At 44.5% G+C, this 16978-nt stretch overlaps 1 protein-coding gene across 3 annotated transcripts in view; it reads left to right on the top strand.

Moving 5' to 3' along the window:
• Nucleotides 1–16222: 16222 nt before the first annotated feature.
• The window catches only part of FCHO2 (FCH and mu domain containing endocytic adaptor 2), a 1031922-nt gene continuing 1031166 nt past the window's right edge, over nt 16223–16978 (top strand). For 2 of the 3 annotated variants that reach the window (XM_085632343.1, XM_085632342.1), the window contains exon 1: nt 16223–16568. In XM_085632343.1, the coding sequence (XP_085488469.1) occupies nt 16536–16568 (33 nt within the window). In that variant the 5' untranslated portion in view covers nt 16223–16535. The remainder of the gene's footprint in view (nt 16569–16978) is intronic. The other variant, XM_085632344.1, reaches the window with a different exon arrangement.

Raw genomic sequence — 16978 nt, 5'->3', positions numbered from 1 at the left:
AACCATACATAATGTCTTACAGTTCACCATTTGGCGTGTGGAGCAATCTGGAACAATCACGGTGGACGCTCAGTGCTCGGAAACACTCTGTCAGACTCTGGCCCCCGCCGCTTCTGGGACTTGTTGCGGCACGGACGCTGAGTACGAGAGGAGTCCGAGTCTATGGCAGATTGAGAGTTCGCTCAGAACTGGGGACGCTCATCTGACCACGCGAAGACTCCCTCGGGGGTGTCAAAGAAGTAGGACTTGGAATTGTAAATTACACGCATCCGAGCCGGATATAGTAGCATGTATTGAACGTTCAACTCCCTGAGTCTGCGCTTCGCGGCCATGAAGGATTGGCATTGTTGCTGGACCAGGCGCGTGTAGTCCGGGAATACCAAGATTGAGTGAGAGTCGTGTAGAAAGCTATCTTTGTACATCCTGGCGAACCGCAGAATAGCATCTCGGTCAGCGTAGTTCATAATCTTTGCAATGACAGCCCTTGGGGCCTCGCCCGGGGGGGGGGGTCTCTGCATCAGGGCCCTGTGCACCCTCTCAACAACGAAGGCAGAGGATAGGAGGTCGCCAGGAAGGATGTCCTTGGGCCACTGTGTGATGAAGTTCGTCATGGATGACCCCTCGCAACCCTCGGCCAGGCCCACGAAGCACAGGTTGTTCCTCCTAGCGCGGCCCTCTGCATCTTCCACCCTAGAGGCCAGTTCCTGCGTGACCACCGTTAGCTTGTTTACTTTCTTGTGAAGGGAGGTCACCGAGTCTTCTACCGTAGAGACTCTAGTTTCAGCCTCGGTGATCCGGTCCACTGCCTTATGAAGGTCCTGGCATAGGAATGAGACTTCGGATCCCAACGCGCCAATCTTGGCGACCAGCATGTCTCGGGCATTGTTGATTGGTGCAAGGAGGGCCACGTTATCTGGGGCCGGGCTGCCCCCATCTCCGCCAACGGCGCCTCCGGTAGCCATAGTGTATTGGTCTATAGTGCCCTGCTTGGAGCCAGCCCCGCTTGGTCCGCCCTTGCCCATCAGGCTGGCCTGCCCTGGCTGCGAAGCAATGAAGAGGAAGCAATGAGCCCACACCTACGGGGCAGGTGAACCATGACGGCAGATGTTAGGAGGGTACAGTCTAGGATAAAGCACCAGGCACACTCAGGGGATCAGGCCGGAAAACAGGGTCCATTGGCGGGAAGGCCGTCCAATGTACCAAATCTAGCTTTGGGCACCGGAAGGGGCCACGAGCTGCAGCATCCGGCGGACCTACCTCAGCGCTAGTGGGCACCAAGGGTGACGGCGCTGCAGTCAGCCTGTCCCGACCAGGCCGGGCCGATCCTGTGCCGGCCGCGGGGTGGGGGATGTGGGAGAGATGGCTGGGTCACTCACGTCCGGGTCACCACCTGACCCTAGCGACCAACCGGCATCCCGCTCAGATCAGCCTGTCAGGGCCTGTCGTCATCAGCGGCGGCCAGCAGCGCCACAGTCACTGGCTCAGAGGGCAGCAAAATCCCTGTGTTCCCATGCTGCAGGAAGCCGGCCGGCGCACCACGACCAAGCACCTCCGCACTCCCAGTGTGGCCACAGAGGAATGGCGGTCGCCGGGTGGAGGGGGAGGGGCTGGCTGACAAACCTCGCAGCGCGGCACAGCGCTCCCGGCCTCTTGGCGTACCAGGATCAACAGCACCCACTTTGGTAGAAAACGCGCCCCAGGCGCCGAGGAACCAGGAAAGATCAGGGCAGCGTCTCTAGGTGGGCGGCGTCACACCTCCGGCACCGCACCAGCGCAATGGTGGCCGCAGAGCAGAGGGGGGTGGGTCGACAGCGATCCCCGTACTCGGTATCCACTCCAAGCAGCCCGCCACAGGCACGGGACACTCTCCCTCCAGGGTCCGATTCTGGAGCGCCGTACAGAACTCGTACCGCAGCTCCTTCCGACAGTATCCAGGCCCGCTAACACTCGCGGGAGCGGCGATCAGCGGTCCAGCCGGAGGATGTGTGAAGTTCACAACAGCCGCGCCGCCGATCTTCAAATTGCCCCGATCTCCACACTCCAGAACAGGTAGGGCATACGGCGGAGTTAGAAGAGTATTTACCGGGCAGGATTTTATAGGATAAATAACGGATTAATGCGTGGGTGGACGGAGCTCAGCTAAGCCGCGTCTGCCATGATGGCCTGTCAAGCCACGCCCCCCCAAAGTGAAAACTTTTAAACCTGATATCAAGTCTGTTGCTTATGGCGGACAACCCATAAAACTATTGGGTTATTTCTTGGGTGAGATTAAGTGCAAGGAAAGACTGACTGTAGGAAAGATGTATGTCTCCTCTAAAGGAGACAGTATTGTCAGTTGCATTAATCAAGCTGATCTTGGAGTAATGTTGGTTCCGGGTAGTGATCCCTGCATTGTGCTCAAGGACATTCCTTCCTATACCTCTTCTGAGGATGTTATTGTTACAGAACCTTTGAGGATTGATCAGGTGGGTGATTTATGCAGTGAGTTTGGACAAGTCTTTAATGAGAAGTTAGGCTGTCTCTCAGATTACACGCACAAGATCAATCTTAGACCTGATGCGACTCCTGTAACGTGCAAAGTACGCAGTGTGCCTTTGGCATTGAGAGATTCTATGCGTATGGAACTTGATAAATTAAGGAAGGAGGGCATAATCGTAGAGACTGAAGCGAGTGATTGGTTGTCTCTAGTGGTTCTTGCACGCAAGGCCTCCGGTGAAGTGAGATTATGTATGGATCTTCGGGCCCTTGATCGAGCTGTCATTGCTGACAGGTATCCCCTACCTAACATCACTGAGATGCTGACACAATTAGATGGGGCCGAAGTTTTCTCCACATTGGACCTAAAAGCTGCTTATCATCAGATCAAAATTGATGATGATTCCATGGACTTGACAGCTTTTATAACATCCTTTGGGACATATAAATTCACAGGCCTTCCTTTTGGCTTGAATTCTGTAGCCTCAGTATTTCAGCGAGCAATGGAAGATGTCCTACAAGGGTTGTCTGGGGGTAAAGATTTACTAAAACGATGTCTTAGTCCATGGATCTTCACAAAAGATTCACGACAATAGGCTTAGAGCAGTTCTAGAAGGATTTAAGTCACGAGGTTTGACATTACGGGAGAGTAAATGCAAACTAAATCTCACAGAAATTGATTACCTAGGACACAAGCTGACAAAGGGGGGAGTTAGACATAAAGATAATCTTGTAAAAACTATTGAGAATCTTCCCGTGCCACAGTCCAGGGATGATCTGGTCACATTCCTGCGCATGGCGGAATATTACAATAAATGTATTCCACAATTTGCCAGTCACACCTTTGCCTTAAAATCTCTGTTGAAGAAAGGTGAAAACTTCATCTGGTCCACTCATTGTCAAGCTGAATTTGATGATGTCTAGGAAGCTTTGGATGGTGCACCATCTTTCCACAGTTTTGACACTTCAGCACGTTCAATTTTAATAATGGATGCCAGTTCAAAAGGATTGGGTGCAGTACTGAAACAATTAAGAGGTGAAAAAGATGTAACCATCATGTTCCTCTCTACAGCTCTTGGAGGCCCAGTAATAAATTACTCTGTAATCGAGAAAGAAACTTTATGTATTTTTTGGGCCATCAAGAAGTTTAAAAAGTTTCTCTGTAGAAACTCATTTGTGGTTCGTTCCAATCACAAGCCGTTAAAAGACTAGTTTTGTAAGAAAAGCTTGGATGCGGTATCATCCAGGATTTGTAGGTGGATAGTTGCCTTACAGGACTATGATTTTTTGGTAAATTATATACCTGGTGCAGAAAATAAGGTAGCTGACTGCCTCTCTCGTCTAGTCCCAACACACTCTATTAATGGGTCTGATGAAAGTGATGTTCTATGGGAAGATGATGAATATGAGTTGTGTGAGATTATAGAAGAGGTAATAAGTGAGGAAGAGTGGAAGAAAACCATGTTGTGTGATACTGTACACAGTGAAGTCTGTAAGTTGGTTACTGATGGTTGGAGTGGTATTAAGAACCTGAATGAGGAAGTACGTAAGTTCTGGAACGTGTGAAATGAGTTATCCGTTTGTATTGGTCTTATTTGGAGGGGTACTAGACTGGTTCCTCCTACCCTTATTAGAATGAAGATCATACATTTGGCTCCCCAAGGCATTTCAAAAACCAAAGAGAGGATTTGTTTATAATTTTGGTGGCCAGGTATTGATCTTCTGGTGGAACGGGTGGTGAGATTGTATGGAGTGTAATGCCAGTGACAAAGTTTACAAGACTAGAGTTCAACCTATGGTTGTGCATGAGACTCCGTTGGCAAGAGGTGGCTTTGGATCTCTTGGGGCCCATTAGCAGCAAGGCGGGTCAATCCTATGTTCTTGTTTTAATTGACATGTTTTCTAGAGGGCCAGAAATTAAAGTTACACAAAGTATAGAGACTAAAGATGTGGTCAAATTGTTGAGTGAGATCTTCTGCAGGGAAGGACTCCCTGTCTGTCTTTTAACCGACAATGGTGTTCAGTTAGTCTCAAAAGATATCTTGACAAAGAGAGGTATCAAGCACAAACGTTGTTCTCGCTATCATCCCGAAACTAACGGCATGGTAGAGAGATTCAATTGAGTGCTGAAGGAATCTATTCAATTAGCTAAGGTTCAAGGCAGAGACTGGAGATCTGAAATTGTCGAGAGAGTGATGATTTACCGTCTCACGCCTCACTCTACAACAAGTAAAATACCTTTTGAGCTGTTCAGAGGACGTTCTCCCAACACATTTATGTTCCAATCTTGGATGAGAGATAATTGTACTGATGTTGTGAATTCTGATTGTGTACCCTGGAAGCAAGCTCAAGAAAAGAAGTGTATCAAGAGGAAAGAACATTTTGATGTAAGGCATGCTGTATCTCACAAGCATGTATGTGTGGGTGACAAAGTGAGGGTTCGTTACCCACAAAAGTCTGCAGTTTCTAAATTCTCTTCACCATTTAAATTGACTAAATTGTTTCAAAATGCAGTTAAGCTTAATGATGGACGTATATGGAATCTAAACGGGATTGCTCCTGTGCGTTCTAGTATTCCTACCAAGCCAGTTATTCCTCAAAATATCTCCGATGATGTTCCTTCTGTACGCAGAAGCTCTCATGCTTGTAAAATCCCAGGAAAATTACGTGACTTTGTTTTGCACCAATTTTGTTTTTTTGGGGTTATTTTTATGTATAGGGGAAAGGTGTGTAGTAGTTATGGTATTACCAGTCTCTGTCGAGACTGGTTAACTAAGAATGTTCCTTTCTATGTGTTCAGAGTTCTAGAGTGTTAATGGAGATTCCTAAGGCAGACTGATCCTTGGAGGGCCTGTGGATAGGACGTTTTGTGTTATAGATCTAATCCTTAGGAATAAAGAAGTTGTTTTACTATCTCCGGATCAAGCATACTATCTTACAACTTCCCAGTTTTAGCTAAAAAAAAAGAAATGGAAATCTTCGTCTCTGTGTTGGCTTGAGATCTCTAAATCGTAATATCATTGTTGATTGTCATCCTCTACCTCATATCCAAGAAATGTTGTCTAACATTGGCCAAGCAAAGTACTTTTCAACTATTGATTTGCACTCTGCTTACCATGAGATAGCCTTATCTATCTAGAGTGAAGTCATACGAGCCGTATATATGTAACTTATTTATACATGCATAATAGTTATACTGTACTGCAACGGGATTACACGGCTATTTTGTGGGTGGGAGGAGGCTTAGTGTTCTGTGGGATATGCCAATAGTTGTTGCTGGTTGTGACAAATAATGATGATGTATTCATGTCATGTCATTGTAATGCTGAATTACAAGTTGGATTTGATAATTTGCCTACTGGTTCGTTATGAAAATTTCTATGTATGCATACTGTTTTTCTACTCAGATACAAAAGCTTTAATAAACAGATCAAACTAAAAAAATCAGATAGCCTTATCTACAGAGTCTCAAGAACTTACCACCTTCATAACACCTTTTGGGGCTTCTGAGTACCCAAGGTTACCTTTTGGCCTGGCTTCGACGGCCAGCGTGTTTCAGAAAGTCATGGACATTTTATTTAGAGATCTCAAGAATGTTCAAGCTTTCCAGGATGACATACTGGTTTTCACAGAGAACAGAAAGGAACATGTGTTAGTTTTAGACAGGCTTCTGGACATTCTAAATTCAAGAGGCATGACCATACAATCAGAAAAATGAAAATGTTTTGTACACAATTTGGATTACTTGGGTCACGTATTACACCTGACAGCATCAAGACAAGGTTGTGCAACATTGAAGCCACTGTGAAAGCTCCTGTACCTGCTGACAAGGATGCATTGAGATCATTTCTTGGTCTTTGTGAATATTATGCACGTTTTGCACCTTCGTATGCTTGTGCTGTTTAACCTTTGAGACATCTCCTTAAGAAAGGTGTCAAATTCACATGGATAGATGAAAAGAATGATTCTTTTAACAGTCTCAAACAATTAGGAGTGACTACTCCTGCCCTCAGTCCTTTTGTTGCAGGCCACTAATGCATAGTTTCTGTAGATGCCAGCCTTGGTGCTGTGTTTGGACAACGAGCCAATGATAAGGAAATCACTATAGCCTTTGCATCCAAATCTCTCTCTGAGGCCAAATCACAATACAGCACCATTGAAAGGGAAGCTTTAGCATGTGTCTGGGCGGTACAAAAATTTTAAACATATCTGTGGGGCAATTCATTTGAAATTTTAACTGATCACAAACCTCTTGTATTTCTACTACAAGGCAATGGATTAGGCAAAGCATCATCAACCATAGTTTGTCTGCTTTCTAAACCACAGGAGTACAATTTTGTCATAAACTACATGCAAGGGGAGAGCAATTTGCGAACTGTCTTTCACGTCTACCTCTACCCGTTAATGATGACATCAAAGAAGATTGTGAGTGTGTAGTTGTTGCTTTGGATGCTGTGTCTTCCTGCTGTGAGGTTATCTCTGAAAATGCTTGCTTGGAAGCTATCTCACAGGATGAAGTTCTTAAGAAAGTCATGGAGCACATCAGGAATGGTTGGCCTCCTTTACGTAATTTTCCTGATAAATTGAGACCTTTTGCTCAAGTTAGTTCTGAATTATCTATTGAAAATCAGATGTGCACTAGAAGTGGTAGGTTAATTTCTCCCCTTTCTCTCAGGCCACATTTAATTAAAGTAGCACATGAAGGACATTTGGTGATCACTGCCACATGCAAGAAATTAAGGGAGCATTATTGGTGGCCTACCATGAATGCACAAGTTACTTCTTATGTCAGCTTATGTCCTCAGTGTATTATTTCTGATAAGCACTGGAAAACTGCACATAAGCCATTACATCAAGTTGCTCTACCTGATGGGCCTTGGTTGAAAGTATCCTTAGATGTTGCTGGTCCTTTCACTCTCCTTCTCTCATGCAAAAGGTTTCTTATAGTCCTCATTGACTATTTTTCCAAATGGATTTATTTTTCGTTTGTTGAGTTGGCTTCCAGCCAATCAGTGTTGAATTTTCTTAAACATGTTTTTTCTCTTGAAGGTACTGCAAGAGAAATTATGACTGAAAATGGTACGCATTTTTGTTCTACACTCATGACACTTTTTCTGATTGAATGTGACATTAACCATCTCCAAGTTGCCCTATATAGTCCCTCAGCCAATGGGTTGGTGGAGAGAGCTAACCGTTTTTATTAAAGATGGTATTCAATCTGCTCTTGCCTCAGGTGTTGATGTGTATAGTTTCCTAAGGAACAAAATCAATGCTTATCACACTACTCCCCATTCAACCACAGGGTTCACTCCTTTTGAACTATTAAGAGGAAGGAAGAGTAGAACTAAAATTCTACCTACATGGCTTAATCTTCAGGCCAGCTCAAAAACTAATTATAGGCTGTCTGTATCCTCTGTTAGGAAAAATGTTTTGTTGAAGCAAGCACAGCAGAAACTCTATTTTGATTCTGCAAAACATGTTTCTGACAGAGAATTTCTCATTGGATATTGGGTTCTCATTAAAAAACCTATTACGGTCAAGAAAGGAGAGTCAATCTACTCTTCTCCTTGCAAGATTGAGCGGGATGGCAGAAGTTCCGTTCTTTTGCAAGGGAGAGGTTGGTGGAATAAAAACAATCTTGTTCCATTTCTGATACACAGAAAGACATTTATCTGTGAGGATGAAGCCACGAAGCATTGTGTATAAGTAATACTTGATTGAAGTTACCAACACAAATATAGCTTAGGTAATGGGACGCCGGAAAGCACGCCCGCTCCCTTCAGCCTCCAGCTGTCAATGACATTCTAGAACGCAGAGCTGATGACAATGAGAATGCACAGGTAAGGTGTCCCCGTGCGGACACAGTTACTAAAACACAACACATCTTCCCCCTTGGGAAAAAGAGAAAGGGGTAGATAAAGGTGGGAGGGGGACAAGGAAGGGGGAAGGAATAAGGGTGGAAAAAGTGTAGATGGGGAGCATGTAAATATACATTTCTGTATTGCAAAAGGTAATATATTAATTCACAAACAGAGTCAGAAAGCTTTTTGGGCAGGACTAGGACTTTCCACTCTGCTGGTTTTGCTTTGACATGGTATTTCCCCAACGACAGGATTAGGTATGGGGCATGCAAGAGGTTCATGCTGATCAACGTTTGGTTCTGCACACTCACTCTCGTTCTCTTCATCCAAACCACTACCAAGTCCTACCACGGGAGTGGGCGTGCAGCTGTTATGGCGAGTGTTGTCATTGTAGATAGAGGTATCATGCTCAACTTCCATTAACCCCGCACTTGGCTGTTTACACGACAATGCTGAAAAGTACCACACACTTCCACCACTCAAAAGGGCAGAATTGCAAAAGTCCTTGCGCACAGAGTAGGGTTAAGAGAACCTGTTCTGCCCCTTACCCATGTGACCACTCCTTTTCACCCTAACCTTGTCCCCAATATTCAAACTGACAGGTTTACTTTTGTGTTTCTTGTCGAAACGCTCTTTACAATTAAATTGAACTTCCTCCAGCCTACACCTAACCTGGTCAGAAGACCAATCAACTCTTCTGGCAGCCCTCAACCAGCCCACATTTTCCTTTGTCATGGGAGTCCTGCCCCTCATGAGTCCAAAGGAGCTGTGTCCCGTGCTGCTGCAAGGTGTCACACGATAAGCCCATACTGTCTTAAGAATTTCTTGTTTCCAAACCAGCTTGTTAGTGTTGGCCAATTGGATAGTGCCTTAATTACAGGGTTGAAACTTTCAACTGTGCTGTTGCCAGCGGGATGATAATTGGATGTTGTCTTGTGGCTTATCTTATTTCTGTTGAGATCAGTTTTGAAGACCTCTAAGGTAAACTGTGACCCATTGTCGCTAACTATGCAGTTGGATAAACCTTCCCATATGAAAATATTGTCCAGAAATTTCACAACGCTGTAGGCATCGGCTTTGTTGACAAAACCTATTTCTGGCCATTTACAAAAGTGATGTATGAGAACGATGGTACAGACTGTTCGCCATGTTCAATAATGGGCCCCATGAGGTCCACTCCAACTCTCTCCTAAGGCATAGTGGGACAAATCATGGGATGCAGAGGAGGTCTGAACGTAACCTGGGATTTATCGGAGTTGCTACATATGGTGCAATCTCTTACTGTCCCTTCTATTACAATGTTAGTTCCTGGTCACCAATACCAATTCTTCACTCTGCTCCTGGTTTTACCAATACCCAAGTGTCCCTCATGGCAAATTTCAATCTTTTTTTCCCGAAGGTTGGAAGGGGGAACGACCTTGCCACTCCTTATTAACAACCCATTTTCCTCAGATAACTCTTGTATGACTTCCAATAATGGTTGTAGTTCCTCCGGAAGGGTTTTTTTTCCAGGCCATCACTTAGCAAGCATACCAAGAACCTCTGTTATCACTGAATCATTGCTTTGCTCACACATCCATTTGTTCATAGAAATCCCATGCAAGTCCTCATGAATGTTGGCAATGCATCAGTCATCCTCCTCGCTACTTAAGGGAGTCAGATCACACACGGGCATACGACTTTAAAGGTCTGCCACCACATTTTTCACACCAGGCACATATCGGACTTCATAGTTGAAATCAAACAAACCTACTGACATTCATGCAAGTCTCGGGAAGGCAGCATTTAGACCTTTAGTGGCAAGTACCTTTGTTAAGGGTTTGTGGTCGCTGCATGAATTGACCTTGTTAACACACACATACTGACGGAAATGTTCCAGACCCCCAACGCACGCTAGGGCCTCCCATTCTATTACGGAGTATCTTTCTTCCGTCAGGGTAAGTGAGCGGGAAGCGAAAGCAATGGTGCATTCCACCCGAGCATCTTTCTGAGTGAGCACCGCACCCAGACCTTTGCCACTAGCATCGGTGGCGATCATGTTCGCTAACATGGGTCATAATCTTGCAATGAGGGTACGGAACACAATTCTTTTTTTAGTGTATGAAACTAATCTTGACATGCATCTGACCACACAAACGTTTTAACTTGAGCAATTGCCTTGAGTCATATGTTTTGCATGAGAAGTTCTTGATGAACTTCGAATAGAATTCAACAAGGCCCAAAAATGAGCGTAATTCTTCTTTGTTACTGGGTTCCGGTGCATTAAGTATGACATCCACCAATTCCTTCTTAGGCCTGATACCATTCTCAGTGATTGTGTGTCCGAGATAGGTTACTTCTGTACAAGGAAAATTGCATTAGCTCTGCTCAGCAGTTAAACCCCTTGCATCGAGGAGACTGAGAACTTGTGTAAGTTTAGTGCCATGCTCTTCTCTGGTTTTCCCAATGACTAAAATGCCTTCTTGGAACATAAGTATATCTTTTACACCCTTAAAAATGTAGTGCATGAGCCTTTGGAACATTGCGGCGGCAGAGGCCAGCTCAAATGGCACTCTCTTGAAACGGTAGAAACCGAAAGGCGTGATGAACTTTGCAAGACTTTTGCTGTCTGAGTGTAGAGAGATCTGGTGGTAGGCTGATTTGAGGTCTACGGTCGAAAACCATTTCACACCCTTATTGCTGACAGGCATTTTGTTGATGCGGGGCAAGGGAAATTGATCAACAATGATGTTGTCATTCAGGTCACGCAGGTCAACACATAGCCTCAAATTGTCGTTGGCCCTCTTGGCCACGACTAAGGGAGCCACCCATTCAGAAGACTCTACCTGTTCAATGACCCCATCATCAAGTAATTTCTCAAGTTGTTTCTTAACTTCGTTTTTAATGGCAAAGGGAATGTTCCTGACTTTGTGTATTATTGGTTTTACTCAGTCTTTCAAGAAAAATGTTGTGTCCGAATCCACTCAAAGCCCAATCTTCCCCAAAAATACATTAGGGATTTTTTGTAATAAATCCTTGCTAAATTCCTCCTCATTATGAACAACTAGGACTGATTCAGAGCTGTTGGGGTCCAGTACAATACCAAGACTACCTTAGTCCATCCACCCCAGGATAGAGTGTCCCAACAAAGATACGTACAATTTGCTAAAGGATTCCCTTCCTTTGAATGAGAAGTTGAGTTTCTTATAACCAGACACCTCGATGGGTTCACCTATAAACGTTTTGATGGCAATGTCTGATTTCTCCAATTGTTTACCCGGGGAAGGTACAAACCTTTCCTCCCACACCAGTTTGTGTACGATAGTAAAGGGTGACCCTGAATCTGCCACAATGGATATGTTAACCCCTCCAATTGACATTTCACAAACAGGTTTCTTTAACTGGGTAACCCTTGTGTTTTTGATCTGCATCACCAATTTGTCCTCGATGTTGAACACACACGTTTACATCCTCCTACATCAGAAGAATTGTTACTTGTTTCATTATCAAGCTCTACTAATCTGATTGAACTGGTCGTCCTTTACTGGCATACTTTTTGGAAATGCCTTACCACCAAGTTTTCTTGCAGGACATTTCTTGTCATTTGCCTGATGGTTAGTACTACCACATCTGTAACAATGCCTTCTGTTACTGACAGGCACTCTACTTGAAACTGGTTTGCTACTTGTAGTTCTTCTGCCCTGTTAAGGTTACAGTCTGGAATCTACTATCTTGGCCACTGTACCTTCTTCTTTTTTTGTTTTTAAATAGGAGTGCCTTGACACACCTCCCCGTAAGCTCAGACCTTTTAGCTACTTCCATGAAAGCTTGTAACAGACTTTCCCCCAGCCCACAAATTTTCTTGAATATTTGTATTTGAACATTGCATAACAATCTGATCCCTTATGAACTTGTCATGCAATTCACCAAATTGACAAGTAATGGCTAAGTTTTTTAATGCAGAGACATCGTCATCTATTGATTCCTCCTTACCCTGTTTTCTGAGGAAAAATGTGTATCTGTCCACAGCCACGCAAACAGTGGGTTTATAGTAACATCTCAAATCATCAATGGCATTGATGTACACGTCACCCTCACCTGTGGCTCTAGTTTTCTTATTTATGCCATTTTACACTTTAATTTTACCTGCACCCAGGCAATGTAAGAGTATTTTAAATGTATTTTCTGCCGTGAAGTAATCGTCACCATCAAAAGTTGATATGTAGTTTGTGAAGTACTCCCTCCACTCCTCCCATTGGTACTGAATCACCTTTTGGTTGGTAGGAAGGTTTGTGGGGGAGATAAGTTCCATAAGTATCCTGAAGCCATGTTTATGTGTTCAAGATGTAGAACAGCCTGTGAAAACCCGAACTGAAACACAAACCCAGCAGATTTGCATAATAAACTGTTTGTTGTACTAGTCTATGCTAATTATTCTCTCCTATCATTTCTTTTTTAACAATAAGTCAGAGAGGAATCAAAGAAAGCGGTACTTGCACAGCTTTGTTTAAAGGGGTTCACAAGGTGTGAGAATGAGAGCAGGCTTATTAGCTTCAGTGATTTTTCTGTGCTGTGTCCATCAGTGTGAAGAAGCGAGAGCAGGATTGTTAAATACCTTCCGTGTAACTGTTGACTCGGAGTCGAACAAACACCTCTCTGAAGATAAACTCCACACCGCAGCGTCCTCCACGTTTCAGAAGGGTAGAATTGAAAAAAAAACTATGCCTTCAAAATGGCGTCACATTGCTTGACGACGAGGACATGCAGGCTCGTTCTCCACGTAGGCTGAAATGCTGACTTGTACCATGAAATTCACCATCCAGAAAGTGTGACATGGCGAATGTGGTATGTCACGGTGGTTACGAGCAAGAGTACGCTGAACTCGCACGCAGGCAGAAAATTGACAGGACGCGTGATCAGCTGATAACTTGACAAACGCAGAAACAGTTGTTAGGCGGTTGAACCGTGAAGGCAGCTAGCCGTTGTAACTGAAACTTCCCACTGACGAAGTACCATAGGACTACATGTGACTGGAAATTGTCTCAAATATGCACATATTTCGCTTGTAGCCAGTAGACATGCATAAAATCTCCGCCAATAGTCACTGCTAGTAAAGCTCAAACTTTTTCCACTCGTGTTCACATACAGTTCGTAAAAGTCCATAACATGTATTTTGACTGACCTTTGCGAGTAGGTTGTTAGGAGATTGGCAACCTCTGTTGATTTACCCCTCGTTATCCTTTCTTTTTGGGGTAACTATTGCTCGTTTTACGCTCCTTCAGTGTCAAAAGTGCTAAAATAGAAAATCCGGTAATGTTGCAAGAAGCTTGCACAACGCAGGTTCCTTGAGTTGGTTGCTTGTCGCCAGAAACTGTAAGGTGTACTACTGTAGCGTGTGGGAGAAAACCTTAAGCAATACAACAATAACAGATATTAACATGCACCCAGAGCTATTTAAATTCTATTCTATAAATACATATTCATTTTACTTCATACCAGGCTACTTTGGAGTTATTTCCTCTCTTCTGTTAAATTTACACTTGTAAAAGTTGATAACCTCAACAATTGCTGTGAAAGGACTCATTAGAGTTCTTCTTTCCTCTGTAGATTCTATATATCTGTGGAAGGACTCCTAAAGAGTTCACCTTCTTCTTCCGTTTTGATTTCCTCTTAAAAGTTCCTTTAATTAACTTTTCCTTTCATCAGAACTTATGTACATTACTGTAATAGTCTTGTGATGTTAGCGCACTAACCGCAAATAGGTTCAGGGAAGTATAAGAGGGGGAAAGGAGAGTTTAGGGTAAGCGCCCAAAAAGTGTACAAAGTCACAGCGCTGGGGTTACTCACGCGACCTACTTTCCAAACAATGTCAGTTGCGAAGAGCTTGCACTGCTCATCTTCTCCTTGGATTATGCAGACTCCGCTATTTAAGGAAATGCTGCAGAGGGGAACTGCGCAGACTCAATTCCCCGTACACTCCAAGTCGTCTTCTGCGACGACTCAGAAGATCAAGAATGGCTGGGATTTACTGAGCAAACTCTGAGCTCCCACACTTTGAACTGGGAGCTCCGATACTTCCGGCTGAAACAGTGAACATGAGATTGACTTCTGGCTGAAGTTCGATAAGTTACTTTCTCCAGAGCTTAAACTGTACAGGAAGCTAACAAACTCTTCTGCACCAAACTCTTCACCAACCCAGAGGCTAAAAGGTAGGCGAAAACAGAGAATCTCCTTGAAACTGTAGTTCTTTAATAATAAACCACTTTTCCATCTAAACTGCGATAAATCTTTGGAGAAGACCGTTTATCTGTAGTCTCCAAACTAAGCTGAAATTGAAGTGCGCAGTTTAGAACTCTCCAGCCTCTGAACAAAAGCATTCTAAGAAAGCACTCTCACCTCCTTGACTAAAGGAGTGGCCATCTTACATTGCCTAAACTCCCCCAATACAGGCTATGGCTTTCCAAAGGTTTACCCCAGGGCACCTAAAATGTACCTTGCTCCTTCTGGAACCAACTACCTTTCTGAAATCTTGTCTAGCAGTAGCACAGACATGCAGATTGCTGACAGATGAAGCCACGAAGCGTTGTGTAGAAGTAATACTTTATTGAAGTAACCAACACAAATACAGCTGAGGTAACGGATGCTGGAAAGCACGTCCGCTCCCTTCAGTCTCCAGCTGTCGATGACATTCTAGAACGCACAGCTGATGACAATGAGGATGGCACATGTATGGTGTCCCTGTGCAGACACAAGTATTAAATCACAACAAGGGAGAGGTTGGTGGAATAAAAACAATCTTGTTCCATTTCTGATACACAGAAAGACATTTATCCTAATTCACGTACTCCCGTTGAGGATGATTCTATTATTTATGGAACCAGTACTTTGTCAGGTGAAGTGTCTTCTGACATTGGGTGTCCTAATAAGGATTTTACTAGCAATTCTATTACACGCTCTTCTGAGACCCTGTTAGTTCCAACTGATAGTTCAGTGTGATACGCAGAGTTTCTCTACTCCTGATTCCCAAAATTGTTCTTCCCACAGTTCACAGTGTCCTCACACTATAGGTGCCAGGCGCGCACTGCCCTTCGGGCTGAAAGGGCTTCAGCCCCACCAACCCCCGTCGTGTGTGGCAGCCCGGGTTGAGACAGCTTTTCGGGCACACACACAGCCGCACCAGAGTACTTCACAGATCTTTAAAAGAACATTTACTTGCTAACAAGGCTTTGTTGTTTTTTCACCCCTTCTTAGAGCCCCTGCATCTCCACGCTAACTATCGCTGGAAGAATTAGCCATCCCCTGAAATTTTTAGTAGCCCCCCCAAAATGTGGCTTTAGTTGCGCCTGATAGGTGCCTACAATTCTGGACTTGTTCTCACCAAAAGAGTCTCCAGATTGCCATCACGTTTTAATGATTATGATTGGTCTTAAATTTTCTTTATGGGGTAAGATGATGTAGTGTGCTATGTATTGTGCTACTCTGTTAAAATCTATTTATTTCTTAGTTAGATGTATTTCTTCCTTATTCACTGTTGCCTTGTACGTATTACTCTATTCTGGAACCTATCTCTGGATGCCAGGAGAAAGGTTAGAACCTTCTGGACTTTCTCCTGAGCAACTGGTGTTGGCTGTGGGTCCATATCCCTTGAATCTGTTACTACCAATAAACAACGTTTAAAGCTAATCTTCGCCTCCTGCTTCGTTTGTTTGCCACCCCGATACTACATGCACATAATATAATAATTTATATCAAATAGTATGCAGATAGTATACTCGCCATCTTCTTTAGATAACAGAAACAGCGCCGAGTGTGTTGCTTTTCTGAAAATATACACAACGGGGTCTTAAAAAGTTTCCTGAAAGTCACACTCCCTCTAGTACTTATTCTCAGTCGTGCGTACAGTAGCTGGTGCAAGTAGTGGAAGAATAAACGGGTCGGGAGACCCCCCCTTCCGTTTTAGGCGCGCGGCCCGCACTCATACACCGAGTGGGAGGAACCGCCGAGAGCGCGCCCGGAGAGAGGGCGTTAGGGCAGCCCGTACTCAATTCTGTGGGAGGGCAAGAGCCGGGGCGGTGCCGTCTCCTGTCCCACGTCAGAGAGAAGAGCGGACACCCAGCGTCACTATCAGGAGAGGGCGAGATTGAGAACTGAAGAGAGACTGGTACCGGCTACATTTACAGTGGGACTGTGGTCCGCAGCCGGCGGGCGTCAGTCATCGTCATGGTCATGGCCTACTTCGTGGAGAACTTCTGGGTAGGATCCTCCGCTTGCCTTCAATACTCACACAACTCTGATACCAACCCTTACACTCCTTAGTACTTTTAGCAGCGCTATCCCTCAATTCGGGGTCGAGTTAGGCGCCACCTACCTTTCGAGCGTGGAGGCGGGCCCAAGCGACTATTTTATCCATGGTTGGTTATCGCGCCCAATGACATACTCTGTTAAGTATTCTTATTGGGCGTCGTGGCTGTCAGGAATGACCCCGGAAACACCGTGGCGCTTCCTTAGCCAAGCTAGCATGAGAGTAGAGATGCTGGGCTTGGGAACGGTGTTTTAGGATAGTTTGCAGGCATGCATATATAGTGTGATGATGCGGTTAGCAGTCTGAGTGTCCTCGAGTTCTACTGGTCAATTTTCTCCCATTTGTCTAGAATATTCGTTCA

This window comes from Triturus cristatus, chromosome 2_1, assembly GCF_964204655.1.
Source record: "Triturus cristatus chromosome 2_1, aTriCri1.1, whole genome shotgun sequence".
In the NCBI taxonomy this organism is placed as follows: Eukaryota; Metazoa; Chordata; class Amphibia; order Caudata; family Salamandridae; genus Triturus; species Triturus cristatus.
Note: the sequence above shows the minus strand (reverse complement) of the source record. Positions and strands in the feature narration are given on the sequence as shown.